At 57.3% G+C, this 15,139-nt stretch overlaps 3 protein-coding genes across 3 annotated transcripts; all 3 read left to right on the top strand.

Annotated features, from left to right (window-relative positions):
* Positions 1-917: 917 nt before the first annotated feature.
* E0L32_001943 (uncharacterized protein) lies at positions 918-2,510 on the top strand (the record flags this gene model as incomplete). Its single annotated transcript, XM_031136078.1, has 2 exons — positions 918-1,434; positions 1,495-2,510. The coding sequence occupies 2 exons, from the start codon at positions 918-920 to the stop codon at positions 2,508-2,510; spliced, it is 1,533 nt and encodes a 510-aa protein (XP_030990079.1).
* Positions 2,511-6,603: 4,093 nt separating this feature from the next.
* E0L32_001942 (uncharacterized protein) lies at positions 6,604-9,799 on the top strand (the record flags this gene model as incomplete). Its single annotated transcript, XM_031136077.1, has 5 exons — positions 6,604-6,795; positions 6,989-7,116; positions 7,204-7,268; positions 7,375-8,944; positions 9,025-9,799. The coding sequence occupies 5 exons, from the start codon at positions 6,604-6,606 to the stop codon at positions 9,797-9,799; spliced, it is 2,730 nt and encodes a 909-aa protein (XP_030990078.1).
* A 962-nt stretch (positions 9,800-10,761) lies between these two features.
* On the top strand, positions 10,762-13,552 carry E0L32_001941 (uncharacterized protein; the record flags this gene model as incomplete). Its single annotated transcript, XM_031136076.1, has 2 exons — positions 10,762-12,682; positions 12,753-13,552. 2 exons carry the CDS (start codon positions 10,762-10,764, stop codon positions 13,550-13,552), a joined length of 2,721 nt encoding a protein of 906 aa, XP_030990077.1.
* Between the last annotated feature and the right edge of the window lie 1,587 nt (positions 13,553-15,139).

The following is a 15,139-nucleotide window of genomic DNA, read 5'->3' as shown; positions in this document are numbered from 1 at the left end:
CAAGCGAGATTGGGCCGTGGGACGGCCTGGACGGCCTTGTCAGAAAACGGAGTGGAATGGCGAGTCCTGGCCCTGCACTGGCAGGCATTTTGGTCTGATCTTTTTGCTCTGCGCTTCCCAACCAAACCCCAAATGGAAAAGGGCCCCCAGGCAAACACTCCCCCCCCCAAAAGTGTCCCCCTCGTCCAACACCACACACACCCATGACGACCAAGTCTGTCCACCCATCGCCTCCAACGCTGCACACTCGCAATTTTAATTCTTTGTCGAGACCCTGTCTGTCTGTTTGCTTGTGGCCGCCGTTTTGTTTCGTTTAATATTGGCACCCCGAACCCCGTCCGACTGACGCAGGAAGCTCCCCTTCCTCCTCTCCTCTCCTTTCCCTCCTCCACCTGCTGACAACCGCACGGCACGTCGATGCACACGGCTTCCCTTGTTCGTCCCCTTTCCACGACGACGAGTTGGTGAAGGAGAAGTGAGGGCCAGACAGAGACAGACCGACGTCAAGAGCAGACAAAGAGAAAGAGGAAGCTAGCGGGACCGAGAAAAACCTCAAAAGGAGGAGATACTTCGCACGCGGAAAGCCACCCCTAAAGGCTCAACTCGACTTTCACGATCGCCATTCACTCATTTTCGTATCGGCAACACCTCGTGGACGAGAACCATGCAATGACGACCCGGCCGACGAGCATGGACTGCGCCGACCGATTAAACACATAGCAGCAGTTGCCTGCCATACGAGCGCACAGCCCACAGAGAAGCCTGCTAGCCAGTCTCTGCTCCTAGTCTTCTTCGTTCTCGTCGAATACGGATCGCCGCCGCCGCAGATGCGCAGCCTCCGACGATAGTCCTTGCCCCCTCCCCCCAAAAAACACAGCACCCATTCCCACGTTCGTTTCGCAACTCCGCCACGCGCGATGACTAACCACGCTCGCGGGTCTTCACTCCTTCAGACCCGCAGATCTCACATCCACCGTCATTTACATGACCTACGACGCAGCCTGCATCACGTACACCACCCTCGTGATGTCCGCGAGCCCGCCACTCCTTCTACTACCACCCACGAGCAGATAGAAATCCGCGAGTACCCCGACCTGGCTCACCCGGACCACCCCGTCGTCACCCAGGTCGTTCAGACCGTATCGGTCGTCCAGTACGTCGATGGCAATGGCGCCACCATCGATGTCAGCACCGTCTACTCCCCGCCCAAGACCCAGGTCGTGGATCAGTTGACCGGCGTCACCATCGAGAAGCCTTCGGACAGCGCCCTCCCCACTACTCCTGTCCCTGTGCCTTCTTCTCCCCCACACGATGGCACCGCCGCCTCGACAAGCTCCAGCCCTTCCAGTCAAGAGGCTACGCCTCCTCTGACGTCCTCTCATTCGTCTTCTTCGGCCTTGCCTTCGTTGTCTGCTGCTACCAATTCCAGCACCAGTATGTTACACAGATTATCTTGAGCCGCACTCACGGCATGGATGCTAATCATGAAACCAGGCTCTTTTATACCACACTTTAACAACAGCACGTCAGTGTCACATTCACTCTTTGCCAACTCGACTCGGACGACGTCTTCCTCGTCCACTCCTTTCTTTCACTCGTTCACTTCTAGCTCTTCCAGGAGCAGCTCTACGGCGGACGATGGTTCGTTCACCATTTTCGGCGGCGGTCCTACCTTGACAGCGGAGCCGACCCTACCTGCCACTGCTTCTTCTACGGCAGGCTCGGGCTCGGGCTCTACCCAAGCCACGCCAACCAGCACGGTTGTCGGCGGAGTAGTAGGAGGCGTTGCCGGCCTGGCCCTTCTTGTCCTCGGGGCTCTTTTATTGATGCGGTGGAAGAGGAGGCAGAACGGTGTTCGCCTGTTGGGTGACGGGGACGCTCCTGCCTCGAGGAGTCTTGGTGGGCCTGGAGGGCCGTTTGGCACGTTTGCAGAAGCGAGTGGTGGCGGAGGAGGAGGAGGAGGAGGAGGAGGTGGAGGTGGGAGCGGCAGCGGCAGCGGCAGCGGCAGCGTTCCAATGGCTGAGCGGGGTCTCCCGTTCGCCATCCCGGCGACTCTTGCTGCTCTCTCGGGCTACAAGCGGAGCTCACAGGCGACCTCGGCCGGCGGAACGGATTCGAGTGAGAGAGGCTTCGCGCGGATATCTGGCAGAAAACTACCCTCGGTCCTCCAGCACGGAGGCGACGGCTTCAGCGACCCGCATGAGAGCGTGCTCAGCGGGCAGTCTTTCTACCGCGACTCTCACGGATTCTGGGGCGGCGACGGCAGTCCTCGTTTCGCGCTTGGTTCTCCCATGCGCCCGGAGAGCGGTATCCCTGTCATGCAGCCGGGCCCGATCAGGACGCCGGTCACGGAGCAAGGACCGATCTTTGAACATTCTCCGACCCAGAACTCCCCCGGCCGGAACTCCCCGGGCCTGAGAGGCCCGGCCTCGCTCGACCCACTCGGACGAACACATATATCGCAGGACGGATCGCGAGGCTCAGGCTCGAGATTCACCGAGAACATATGACGACCACCCGACACGCCCTAATGCCTGCAACTACCTGTCCTCCTATTTTTCTGCCCGCTATCTCTGAAAAGCTCCTGTATATGGTTGTCTCATTTTCACACACACACACAAAACCGTATCATAATGTCTGTTGGAATCATGGAAGAGCCCCAATCCGGGTCCGAAAGGATCTGACGTTGGACTTTTCTTCACACAAAGCATTTGGCCTGGCGTTTCATTCCGTTTGGATAGCACCCATTTTCTGGCACGATTCTCCTTGCGCGCGCGAAGGAAAAGAAGATGAGAGGAGATGAGCAAGATGGAAGAGACGGCACCGTCTGGCCCTGGACTGGCCCTCTTGACAGCTTGGCTCACAGAGTGCCTCCTTGTCACACTGGTAGCTCTCCGTCTTACCAGTTGTTGTTCTGCTTGTACATATAATTCGAGATCTTCTTTTTCTCGTCGTGTTATAGACCCTTTGAATCTAGACACGTAATTTTTTTTGGCGAAGTTTCTTTTCCCCTGATGGCTGAGGAGGAGGACTCTTGATCTGTTTCGTTGCATTGACTGCTGAGCTCATTTGATCATCGGCTCGTATGTTCAAATTCTTGTCAGATCACGGCATGATCTCCCGGGTTTCTGGCTCATCCAACACCTACTCTCGCCACGGCCGGCCTGGAGCTGTCAAGGCCTGCTCGACCGGACTCGATGCGAGCCTGGTTGACAGCCTTGACCCCACCTCGACCACGGACGGCCACCAACGAGTTCGTCCAAAGAAAAGCCCTCCCATAGTGTCATAAGGGCAACGGGGCAACGGGGCCCAGCGAAGGATGCTTTAAAGTAATAGCACGTGTCAGACATGCGCAAGACTGATCTGCGGTGCGTCTGGTACGGGGCCTTTTTACTTTGGGCATTTTTGAAAAGGAGGGCCGGCTTTCCATGTATACCATGTAACGAGGGGTACAAGTGGTCTCCCAGTCTCGATAAGCAAGCAGTGCCGGGACCCTCCCCCCCCCCCTTCAGGTTGGGATGATCTTGAGACAGATGTGAAACGCAGAACAGAGGTCTTTTTGTCGCGGGCCGCTCGGACTCAAACTATGACAAATTGAAGTTCTGGCTTCCCGGCTAAGAAAGGAGGGAAAATGTTTCGCTAATCACTTTTTTGTCCTTATTTTTTTCTGATGCGGCAGCCGCCCGAGGAAACGTGTTTATCAGAGCAAGTGGTCATTGACTGGTATCGTGTACGATGGCGGTACAACAAGTGCACGCGAGCGGAGGTCGCGGTAGCAGTGTGGACAAGTTGGAGTTCCTCTGCGCTCATTCGAAGCGTGTCCGGTTCACCGGCAGTTTTTGTGTGTGTTTTGCCCGTGTAGCTGTTTTGCCCTACGGCGAGCCTCTTATCATCCGAAGAAGCTTAAGGCGACCGTTCAATCTTGAGCCCTGTTTTGAGACTACGACTGCCTGCGTTGCGCAACATTTACTCCCCCTACCTACCTGGGCAGGTACTTCGTGGAGGGACCCTTTCCCCCTTGGAACGAAACCCGATTCCGGCAGTGTTTCGATGCCAAGACCTCAACTCCTGCCGGAGCAGGGGTTGGGGGGCCTTCTTGGACGGTGGAGCGCTCTCGTCTCAAGATTCTTGGAGGTCTCAACTTACAACGAAGCCTCAACGACACTTGCTCCACTCAGGTACTAACCTCCCTCTCACGGGCCTCCGAGCACACGGCTTGTGAAGTAGGTACTCAAAGACAAATGAAATGGCCGATGAGCAAAAGGTATCTCAGCTCAGCAAAGATCCAAGGCCTTTTGCCTGCTTTGATTGCTCGGCCGCTCGCTGACCAGCTGAGAAGAAATGTCCTCGGCCAGTCCGCAGTGTAACCCGAGGAGCAACTTTTTCAACATCCCCGCGTACGTCAGCTGGGAATGAAGCATATCAACCCACGGAAGGGGGGGAAGGGTTCGTTCGTATCGTGCGCACTCGGCCTTCGCCGGGCGGCCTCTCTCTCTCTCTCCACAATGGACACAGGCCAGCTCTGTTCATGGAGGTCTCACCTCACACAGAACAGGGGGCCGCATGCCCCGGATCTCGGAGTGAAGCCAGGGTTGGCTTCCCGGGGGCAGGAGCCGTCACACAATGACATATCAAGGTAAAGGTAAAAAGAAGAAGAGAAAAAGTCGAGATGGGCCCACAGGCTGGCTTTGACGTCAAACGTGTCTGCCTGTCAGGATCTAGGACGTCTTGGGAAGAGAGTTCAATGCGATCCGTACGTGGCGATCTCTCTCTCTATCATCAGGTGGTGATTTTCCATCCCCAGAGTGATTTGCCTCTTGCGATCACCGGAACCGATGAAGGGGTATCACGGCTCAGGATGGACACGACATAATTACTTCTCTCTCACCCTCTCTGTCCGGGCTTTGGGACACGGCTGGGCCAAGGCGCCACGGCGTGGGTAGGACAGACAGATGTTTGCCTCAGAGGCTTGATTGCCGTGTCCGATTTGTCCGTAGCCTCCAGTCTGGCGTCTGAGCGCATCATCCATTGATAGTGCCCAGCGTATCACCATGGTGCGTGCTGTCAGGGGTCAGCTTTTGCGCGTTTGCAGTCCTCGTCTTCATTCCGCTTTTGCCATCTCTTTGCACTCCTGGTGGGAATTAAAGTAGACAGGCCAAGACAGACATGCACCAGTGATGTCGCGCGCGCGGCACGGCCTCTCTCTCGAGAGCAAACCCCGAATTTGCGAAGACCTAGGCCGGAACGGAACCCCCCATGCTCGTTTGGTACCATTCTTTTTTCCCAGCCCCAAGACCCTGTCACAGAGCCGCCGCCCGCTGGCCGCAGCGCAACTTTTTGCTTCTGTGTGGATGGATTACCAAGCAGCAAGTCATGGCAAGTCCAGGTCCCATCTGTGACCGGCATGGCGAAATGCATCTGCGGTCCACCACCACCCCCCCAAAAGAAGGAGGGATATGCACCGCCCTGGCACATACGTAAACCAGTGTATCAAGAGCCTCTCTCTCGCCCTATCGACGTGCCCTGTCCGTCCTCTTGTGGGTGTCTCTCTATTTGGATCGTGCAGTCCACCCACCCATGACAGCCTTGTTTGTGTGTGTGTGTGTGTGTACTGCGGCGCCCGCGCCCAGAAGCATTCCCGTCTCGTCTCGAACTTGTAGAAAAGAAGAGGAGCTTGTCACCTCTCCTCCCCCCCTTTCAGGGACTGCTTTTCCTGGGGTTGCGGCGCACGCACCCTCCACTAAGTTACGTACCTTACTGTCCATCCGTACAGAGAGACCTGGGCAGGGACTAAAGTAGCCCATTTTGTCACTCCACACGCTATCGTCGGAAGCCGTAGCGTTTTACTCGTGCCATCTTCTTATTTTCTTACCTGACCCTGACGCATCCCGACCATCCCGAGTCATCGTTTCTCAATTGCCTCTCTTTTGCGACGCTTTTCTTCCTCTCTCTCTTTTTTTTTTCTCTCTCTCTGTCTTTCTGTGACGTATCTTTCCTGCCTGCGCAACGGGTAGTAGCCTGTGCTAGATTGACGACGAACACTTGACTCTCCTTTCCCGCACACCCCCCCCCCAACGACTCTTCGCCTTATATCCTGCCCGCTCTCGGTTTTTACGGACACTCAGCCACGCCCGTCGAGCTAAGACGATTAGCGAGCAACTAAACTTTCTCCAACGAGGTGGCCGCCGCGACACCACCAGGGGACGTTCCTCCCTGTGGAATCTCCAGACTAGGCCTTGTGGAGGTCCAACTCTGGTCTGTAGCGGTCATAGGAGCAGACGCCTCCTCCGTCTAGTCTCTTGTTCCCAACGACTCGCCCGCCTTTATTAGCTAGCCGATCCCCCAACTTGTTAGTTCGGAGTAGCGTACTCGCTCTCTTGGTGGACACAATCGGACCTCCAACCTCTCCGACCACCGCCCCAACAACGCTCGACAGCTCTTGTTTCTTTCGCAACCGATCTGTGACGCGCCTGTGGTGTATTGTCATTTTGTTTTTTGAGAAGACTACATTTCTTCCTTTCTTCTCGAGGACCCGTGGTCTCGTCGCAAGGGGAAAAAAAAAAAAAGAAGCAACCCAGCTCCAAGCCCATGGATCACATACGCATGGACCCGGGCTTCCAGATGCCCGGGATGCCCGCGCCGCCGCAGCTGATCAACCAGCCGCCCCAGATCTTTGGGGGCTACGACGGGCTCTCGCTGCAGCAGCTGCCCCCGGACATGACGGCGCACATGTTTGGCGACCCCAGCACGCTGCTGGACGACGCGAACGAGGCCAAGCGGCGGAGGATAGCGAGGGTGAGTTTTTTCCCCCTCTGGCCTTGCAGATATGCCTTGCAGATACGCCCCCTCCCGGAGCTAGAGCTGCAAGGGCCCCGTCGTCGTGTCCGAGTCCGGTCCGGAAACGGGCTGGCCCAGCTACTGATTGTCACATGGGTTTTGGTTTGGTTTGGACTATGGCTAACTTGCGTCTGGTTGGGTCTCAATATAGGCTTGCGACATGTGCAGAAAGAAGAAGATCAAGTGCGACGGCAAGCTGCCCGCCTGCACGCACTGCATCAACTACAAGACGGAGTGCGTCTTCACGCAAGTCGAGAAGAAGAGGAGTCCGCCGAAGGGGTATGTTTTTTTTTTTTTGTGGAATAGGCCCTCTGCTCTTGCACATTGCGCTACAAGGTTTTGGGAGAAGCTGACATGCTGGTGTAGAGCCAAATACATCGAGGGACTAGAGAATCGGCTGGGCCGTATGGAGAGTCTTTTGAGGCTATCGGGTGAGTCGTCCCTCATGTACCGGTCGCACGAGACTGCTGCGCCTGAAGCAATGGGCGGCACTGCGTGAAGACTCCGAGGATCGAGGGGCTGACATGTTTTCTCTAGGCTTGCTCGGCGACGACGACAACGGGGCGACAGATCTGGGAACGCTGGAGAAGAAGCTGGCGGAGAAGACCAGAGAGTCGAGGCAGGCATCCCAAGCGGCGCTTTCGAACCCGACATCTCCGTCGCAGACGGCGTCGGCGCAGGACGAGAAGTCTACCCCGCAGAGCGCTCTGACGTCGCCCGAGCCGCCCAAGGATAAAGACAACAACAAGGAGGAGAACCGCAAGTCGATGACCTCGGACAGGCCCGAGAAGGAAGAGGAGGAGGTCGAGGCGCTGTCGGAGATGATGTGCTCGCTGGTGACCAACAACTGTGGAGAGACGCGGTATATCGGGTCGTCCTCTGGTTTCTCCATCTTCTCCCCGAAGGGCATCCAGTGGGTCAACGAGAAGACCGGCGACGCCTCTTTCCAGCAGATGATCTCCGACGTTTCCCTCGAGGACCACAAGTGGCACAACTGGAAGCCGGAAGTCTTTTCTGATCTCTTCAGCCGACCCGTCTTCCGGCCGCTGCCTCAGAAGCCCGAGGCCATGTCGTTGTTGAAGGACTACTTTGAGAACTTCAACTGCATGTTCCCGCTGTTCCATCAGCCAACCTTCATGTACCTGGTCGAGAGGCAGTACTCGGACGACCCGTACGAGGGGTCTGGCTGGTGGGCTAGCTTGAACGTCGCCCTCGCCATCGCCCACCGACTTCGCGTGATGAGCAAGCTGGTCCCGGCCGAAGAGGACGAGAAGGCGTGGGCCTATCTGAAGAACGCCATGGCCGTCTTTTCCGAGCTGACCATGCGCAACACCGATCTGCTGAGCGTGCAGGCCCTGCTAGGAATGGCCTTGTTCATGCAGGGAACGCCGAACCCCCAGCCGTCATTCCTCTTGATCGCTGCAGCTATTCGGTTGGCTCATAGCATCGGGCTTCACAAGCGCGGCACCGGCTTCAACCTGAACCCTATCGAGATCGAGCAGCGCAAGAGAGTGTTTTGGATTGCGTACATGCTGGACAAGGATCTGTGCCTTCGCTCGGGGCGGCCGCCCGCACAGGACGATGACGACATGAATGTGGACCTGCCCGATGCCGATCCGGAGGACAACATTGGCAATATCCCCTTGTCTGACGGCAAGGGCAAGATGAACCTCTTCAGGGTCCTCTGCGAGTTTGCCTTGATCGAGAGCAAAGTCTACAACCGGTTATACTCGACAAAGGCGACGAAGCAGACCGACGGGGAGCTCCTCAACACGATTGGCGAGCTGGACCAAGAATTGGAAGAGTGGAAGGACCGCATCCCGATCGACTTCAGGCCCGAGCACGAGATCAAGGCTTCGCACACGCCATTGATCCTGCACGTTGTCATGCTGCACTTCACATACTACAACTGCTTGACCACCATTCACCGCATGTCGATTCACCATGGCTTCTGGACCAGTCGCCTGTCTAATTATGCCATTCAGGGCCTCAACACGCGGCCGCTGAACCCACGGGTGTACTCTTCGGCGGCGCTGTGCACGTCTGCTGCCCGGGCGTCGATCTCTCTGCTCAAGTACATCCCTCAGGGTGACTTCCAGTGTGTCTGGTAAGTTTTGCAAAAAGCGCAGCTCGAATTTCAGGATGAACTATGTCTAACTTTTTTTTTTTTTTTTTTTTTTTTTACAGGTTGATATTGTATTTCCCAGTTTCTGCACTGGTAACGCTGTTCGGAAATATCATTCAGAACCCGATGGATCCGAGGGCGCGGTCGGACTCGAGGTTGATGAACCTGGTGGTGACGTTCCTATCCATGCTGGGCCAGGAGGCCGAAAGCGGCGGTGTTCACCGCATGCTCGGCGTGTGCTCCGAGTTTGAGCGCATCGCGAAGCTCGTCATCGACAAGGCCGAGAAGGAGAACGCGGGGCGGAGAAAGCGCAAGAGCCACGACCCCAACACGGCGGCCAAGCCCGCGGGTACGCCGGCGGCCGGCGCCAAGCCGGCGGCGACGACGCAGACGCCGCGCCCGTCGTCGGCGAGCACCCCGAAGCCGCACGTGCAGAACGCGACGCCGGGCAGCACCGTCAACGGGCAGCTGTCGCCGCCGCTGCAGCAGCAGGACGCCCGGTCGGTCAAGAGCGGCTTCAGCCCGCTGGCCTCGACGATGAGCCAGCAGTCCTCGCCCGCCATGGCGCCCACGAGCTGGCAGGCCTCCTCCGACTTTGCCTCCGCCATGAACGGCGGCGGGGGGCCGCCGGACTTTTCTTCGCAGTTTGGCGACATGTCCGGCTTTGCTTCTGGGCTCGCGGGGGGCCTGCACTCGCCGGCCATGCAGAACGGCATGTTTGGGCAGCCCATGCTCCCGCAGGACCTGTTCTCGCTGCCCATGACGCTCGACTGGGACTGGGCCGAGATGAGCGGCGGCGCCTACCCGAGCATTGAGAACGGGGCGCAGCCGCGGTGATTTCGCAGGGAAAACTTGTGTGTGTTTTTATCAGAACTTTGCAGGAAACGAACAAAGCGCGGTTTCTTCTTTTTTTTTTTTTTTTTGCTGGTATATATCCTATATGTTGAGCTTTTCCGCATCGTTTTTTGGGGGGGGGCATCTACGGGAGTTTTGCTGGTTGCAAGCAAAGCCATGTTTTGGAAGGATAATCTGATTCTGCACGGGCGAGCAATCTCCACCATTGATGGTCTTTGGTTTTCTTGTCTTTCCTGTTCCTTTGTTATTTCTCTCGTCTTTCTTCTTTCTTTCTCACGATGGATGGATGATACGGCTGAAACTCTTTTCTGTTTTGGAAATCCCAGGCATCCGAGGCGCCGGTCTGGCTGTGGGTGATTTTGAATGTCTTATAACTGTAGTTTACAAGGATGTGTCACTGGGATAGGGACATAATGGAAGCAAAATTGTGGCATAACACTCTGAACATATGGGACTACCAAGTGTATTTTGTGCAAATAAAGACAGAGCAGACAGTTTGTGCCTTACAGACTCAACGAGTCGTGACTCTGTGTGATCGTGCTTATCGGCGAGTCTGCACCGAGGCATCTCGGAGTTGACTAAGCCGCATCACGTGGTAGGACCAGCCGGAGGGTCCCCTAAACCCCATCCAGCCTAGTCGTCCCGGATCCAATCATCATCACGCCTCACAGGATCATTTCTTGAGCTTTCGCATGCCTTCTCCCCAGCTTGCGGATCTCTCAACCAACTCACACATTGGTGCACGACGCATCACCGGGAAACAAAGGGCTTTCTGCCCTGCGAGGAGAGTCTTTTTTCTTAATTGCAAGGAACCTAGCCGGACGACCCTCCCAATGAGATAGCGTCCGCTGCTTTTCCCCTTTGCACCCCTTCTTCCCGACCTTTTTTTTCCTACATCGTCTGATTTTCCGCGCCTTCCGCGCTGCCAACCCACCCAAGGAAGCATGACGACGCTCCTTCGCCCAAGCACGCGGCAAGTCGCGCGGCTGGCATCCCTGTCCTTCCGGACGACAGCGAGACCGAGCATCGGCATTTCGAGGTTACCCAGGTCACGGCTTCCCGCCTGCGCGCATCAAATACCGCGGTATTACTCGTCCGAGTCACCCAACAACAACAAGAAGCCCGAGAGCAACTCAAGTAAGAACAAGAAGGATGCCGAGGACAAGAACAAGGAGGTCAATGGCGCCACAAAGAAGGAGGAGGAGCCGTCCGGCGAGGATGGCAAGGTGAACGCGTCTGAGGTCAAGGAGGACACCAAGGATCCCCTCCCGCCCGGATGCGTCTACCTCAGCGACCAGGAGATCAAGGCGCTGATGGAGATGCTGTCGAGGGTGCCCCCAGCGCAGACAAAGTACGTGGGCGAGGTCATCCAAGACATCAAGAAATACGGCGCGCCCGTCGAGCTGCGGGAGCTGCTGCTCAAGTTCAAGGACCAGGGCCTCAGTGTGGCCGATACCATGAAGGTGCTGCGGACCACTCAGCTCCTAGCCCAGCGGCTTAACGAGGCGAAGAAGGGCAAGGCGACAGACGACATGTTCGACTCCAACGAGCCGCGGAATCCGTTCGCCTCGGGCCAACAGCAGCAGCAGCAGCAAGGCTCCGAGCAAGGACGGCAGGGCAAGGGTGGACCGAACAACAAGGACAACCAAGGACGACCCAGGGTGTTTGACGGCAGCGACTTTATGACGTGGGTTGTCGGCGCCATGCTCCTCTATCCTCTCTACTCCATGATCTTCCCCGGCGAGTCCTCCCGCGAGATCACCTGGCAAGAGCTGCGCAGGAACTTCCTGGACAAGGGTCTCGTTGAGAAGCTTGTCGTCATTAAGGATCGCGTGCGGGTCGAGCTCAACCGCGAGGCCACCCAGCAGATGTATCCTGACTCCGTCGCCGCCAACCCCAACTTCCACTACTACTTCACCATCGGCTCCGTCGACGCTTTCGAGAGGAGAGTCGAGGAGGCCCAGGATGAGCTCAACATCCCGCCCTCCGAGAGGATCCCGGTCGCGTACATGACGGAAGGCGTTATCGGCAGCTTTCTTCTTGCGTTTGGCCCTACCCTGATGATCGTCGGTCTCCTCTACTGGATGTCCAGGAGAGCTGGCGGCGGCATGGGCGGAGGCTCCAGCGGAGTGTTCGGATTCGGCAAAAGCAAAGCTAAGCGCTTCAACCACGAGTCTGCGGTCAAGGTCAAGTTCGCCGACGTTGCCGGCATGGACGAGGCCAAGCTGGAGATCATGGAGTTTGTCAGCTTCCTCAAGACTCCCGAGAAGTTCCAGAGGCTAGGTGCCAAGATCCCCCGCGGTGCCATTCTTGCTGGTCCTCCCGGTACTGGTAAGACGCTGCTGGCCAAGGCTACTGCCGGCGAGTCTGGCGTCCCCTTCTTCAGCGTCAGCGGTTCCGAATTCGTCGAGATGTTTGTCGGTGTCGGTGCTTCCCGTGTGCGAGACCTCTTCGCTACGGCCCGCAAGAACTCTCCCTGCATCATCTTCATTGATGAGATTGATGCTATTGGCAAGTCTCGTAGTGACGGCAGTCGGTTCGGCGGCAACGAGGAACGCGAGGCGACGCTCAACCAGATCCTGACCGAGATGGACGGTTTCAACACCTCGGAGCAGGTGGTCGTCCTCGCCGGCACCAACAGGCCCGATATCCTGGACAAGGCGCTCATGCGACCCGGCCGTTTCGACCGTCACATCAATATTGACCGGCCTACGATGAAGGGACGGCAGGACATCTTCAAGGTCCACCTGAAGAAGATCACGACGAACGAGGACCTTGAGTATCTGACTGGCAGACTCGCGGCCTTGACGCCTGGTTTCGCTGGCGCTGACATTGCCAATGCCGTCAACGAAGCCGCACTCATTGGTAAGGGCTCCCTCACCCCCTTTTAATCATTTACCTTGGTCCATTCATTTACTAACTAGCCTGATGATAGCTGCCAGAGCCAACGCTACCAGCGTCGAGATGATCCACTTTGAGCAAGCCATCGAGCGTGTTATTGGCGGTCTCGAGCGCAAGTCTCTGGTCCTCAACCCCGAGGAGAAGCGCACCGTCGCCTACCACGAGGCCGGCCACGCCATCTGCGGCTGGTACTTCAAGTACGCCGACCCCCTGCTCAAGGTCTCCATCATCCCCCGCGGCTCGGGCGCCCTCGGCTACGCCCAGTACCTGCCCCAGGGCGACGCCTACCTGATGACGGTCAACCAGCTCATGGACCGCATGGCCATGACCCTGGGCGGCCGCATCTCGGAGGAGATCCACTTCCCGACCGTCACCTCGGGCGCCAGCGACGACTTCCGCAAGGTGACGCGCATGGCGACGACCATGGTGACCGAGTGGGGCATGTCGGAGAAGCTGGGGCCCCTGCACTTCAAGCGCGACCAGAACGAGCTGCAGAAGCCCTTTGCCGAGTCGACGGCGCAGGTCATCGACTCGGAGGTCCGGCGCATCGTCGACGAGGCCTACAAGCAGTGCAAGGACCTGCTGCTCGCCAAGAAGAAGGAGGTGGGCATCGTGGCCGAGGAGCTGCTGCGCAAGGAGATGCTCACGCGCGACGACATGGTGCGCCTGCTCGGCCCGCGGCCCTTTGCCGACAACGACGAGTTCACAAAGTTCTTCAACAACGAGGGCGGCGGCAAGAGCGCGCCGCCGCCGTTCCCGACCGAGAACACGGACGAGAGCGTCAAGGGCCCGCAGCCTGCTGTTTTTCAAGGTCGGGGGGAGGAGGCGAGGTAGATGGATGGATGGATGGATGCTGCGAGGAGGGGGGAGGGAGAGGGAGAGAGAGAGAGGATGCTCGCTCTTCCTTTCTCCATCATGAGTTGTCCCGAGGGGGGGAAGACAAGTTGAATGTCCAAGTGAAAACAAAAATATCAATGCTTTGAGGGGGGGGACAAGGCGAGGGGAAGGGAGAAGAAGAAGCCTTTCTTTTGTGCGGTTGCGTTCTCCCCTCGACTTTGTGGTGAGCATTTCACGGGGCGTATAAAGGAAAGGATAGTAGGGGGATTTGACCCCCTTCTCTCTCAGCTCTTACACATCACCACTGACCACCACACACGCGCACTCTGCACACGCACTCGCAACTCTTTGTCTGTTGCGTAAGGAGAGCCCCCGAGACGAAAAGCAAGGGCCATATCAGCATGTCGAGAGGGGGAAGAGGTGGATTGCGATAATGGGGGCATTGGCTCTCTCTCTCAGGGGAGGGGGGGCCGTGTATTGTAACATTTACTTTGTATCAAAAGAAGAATTCCACCCCAAGAGAATAGAAAGTTCACTCCAAAGCCTCCCCCCTGCGCTGCGGTCTTGTGTGTGTATCCTGACTTTGTCTTTTGTAATGTCTATGCTTGTCAAAATTTTCTATGAAGACCAATTGCACCCTCGTGGGTGCAAATGTGCATCTCCCGAGTCTTTGTCGTCCTACTCTTTGCACACAGTCGCAGAGAGGAGAGCCTTGATACAGGGCAGGGGCGTGTTATCGTAGTATTATCGAAGCTTTTCACCCGTGAACCTACGCTTCCCTGTCGTGATAGACAGGCGGGGAGGGGGGGGGGGGGGACCTACAAGGATATCCGTATCCCCGGATCTTCTACACCGACAGCCTACGGCACAGCATAGTCTCTGTGAATGTACATTGCCAGAACGGAGTAGCTATCGCCGCCCAACACCGCCGGTGCGGGCATGCCAGCCATGACGACGGCAGGTCGTCAGCAGTCAGCTGACCGAGCGGCAGAAAGGAGGAGAGAGGAGAGAGAGAGAGAGAAGGCCTATGGAACTTGTCCCTGGTACCTGAGACCTCGGAGGGGGCTTCCCAGTGCCAATAGGAGGACAAGGCATCCTTGTGCGCGTGGGTGCGTGCCTGGACCAGAAACTCTGCTGTTGGGGGTCGGCACTTGGGGGGGTTCGCGTCGGTTCGAGAGGTGTGGCGGATGCATCTGTCAAGCTCTAGCTCTGGCTCCGCAAAGCACAACCCACATGCTCTCATGTACATGCATCCCATCCCACGGGGTTCGAAGCCGTCAGAAGGAAGCCAAAACGAGCCAAATAGGGGGGTGCAAGACGTCCGCCGGGCTGCGGGCCCTCTGCGGGCCAGAAGAAGGGCCTGGCTCTGCGTGCGTGCATGCGTGCGTGGGGACGGGGGTCGTATAAACAGCTTTACTCGAGGTGGATCATGGCGTTTCCCAAGAAAAGAAGGTGATGATGATGGTCCATGGGCGAGCAAGGCCGGAGCCCACACCAACCTCCTCCCTCATTCTCGAGACGGGCGAATGGGAGAACGTCGTCGTTATTGCTCTGAGGGGGCCGAGACCGTCCCGGAGCTAGACA

This window comes from Thyridium curvatum, assembly GCF_004353045.1.
Source record: "Thyridium curvatum strain D216 chromosome Unknown NODE_7_length_750237_cov_83.650653, whole genome shotgun sequence".
In the NCBI taxonomy this organism is placed as follows: Eukaryota; Fungi; Ascomycota; class Sordariomycetes; order Thyridiales; family Thyridiaceae; genus Thyridium; species Thyridium curvatum.
The sequence above is the reverse complement of the archived record's forward strand: the minus strand, read 5'-3'. Positions and strand labels throughout refer to the sequence as shown.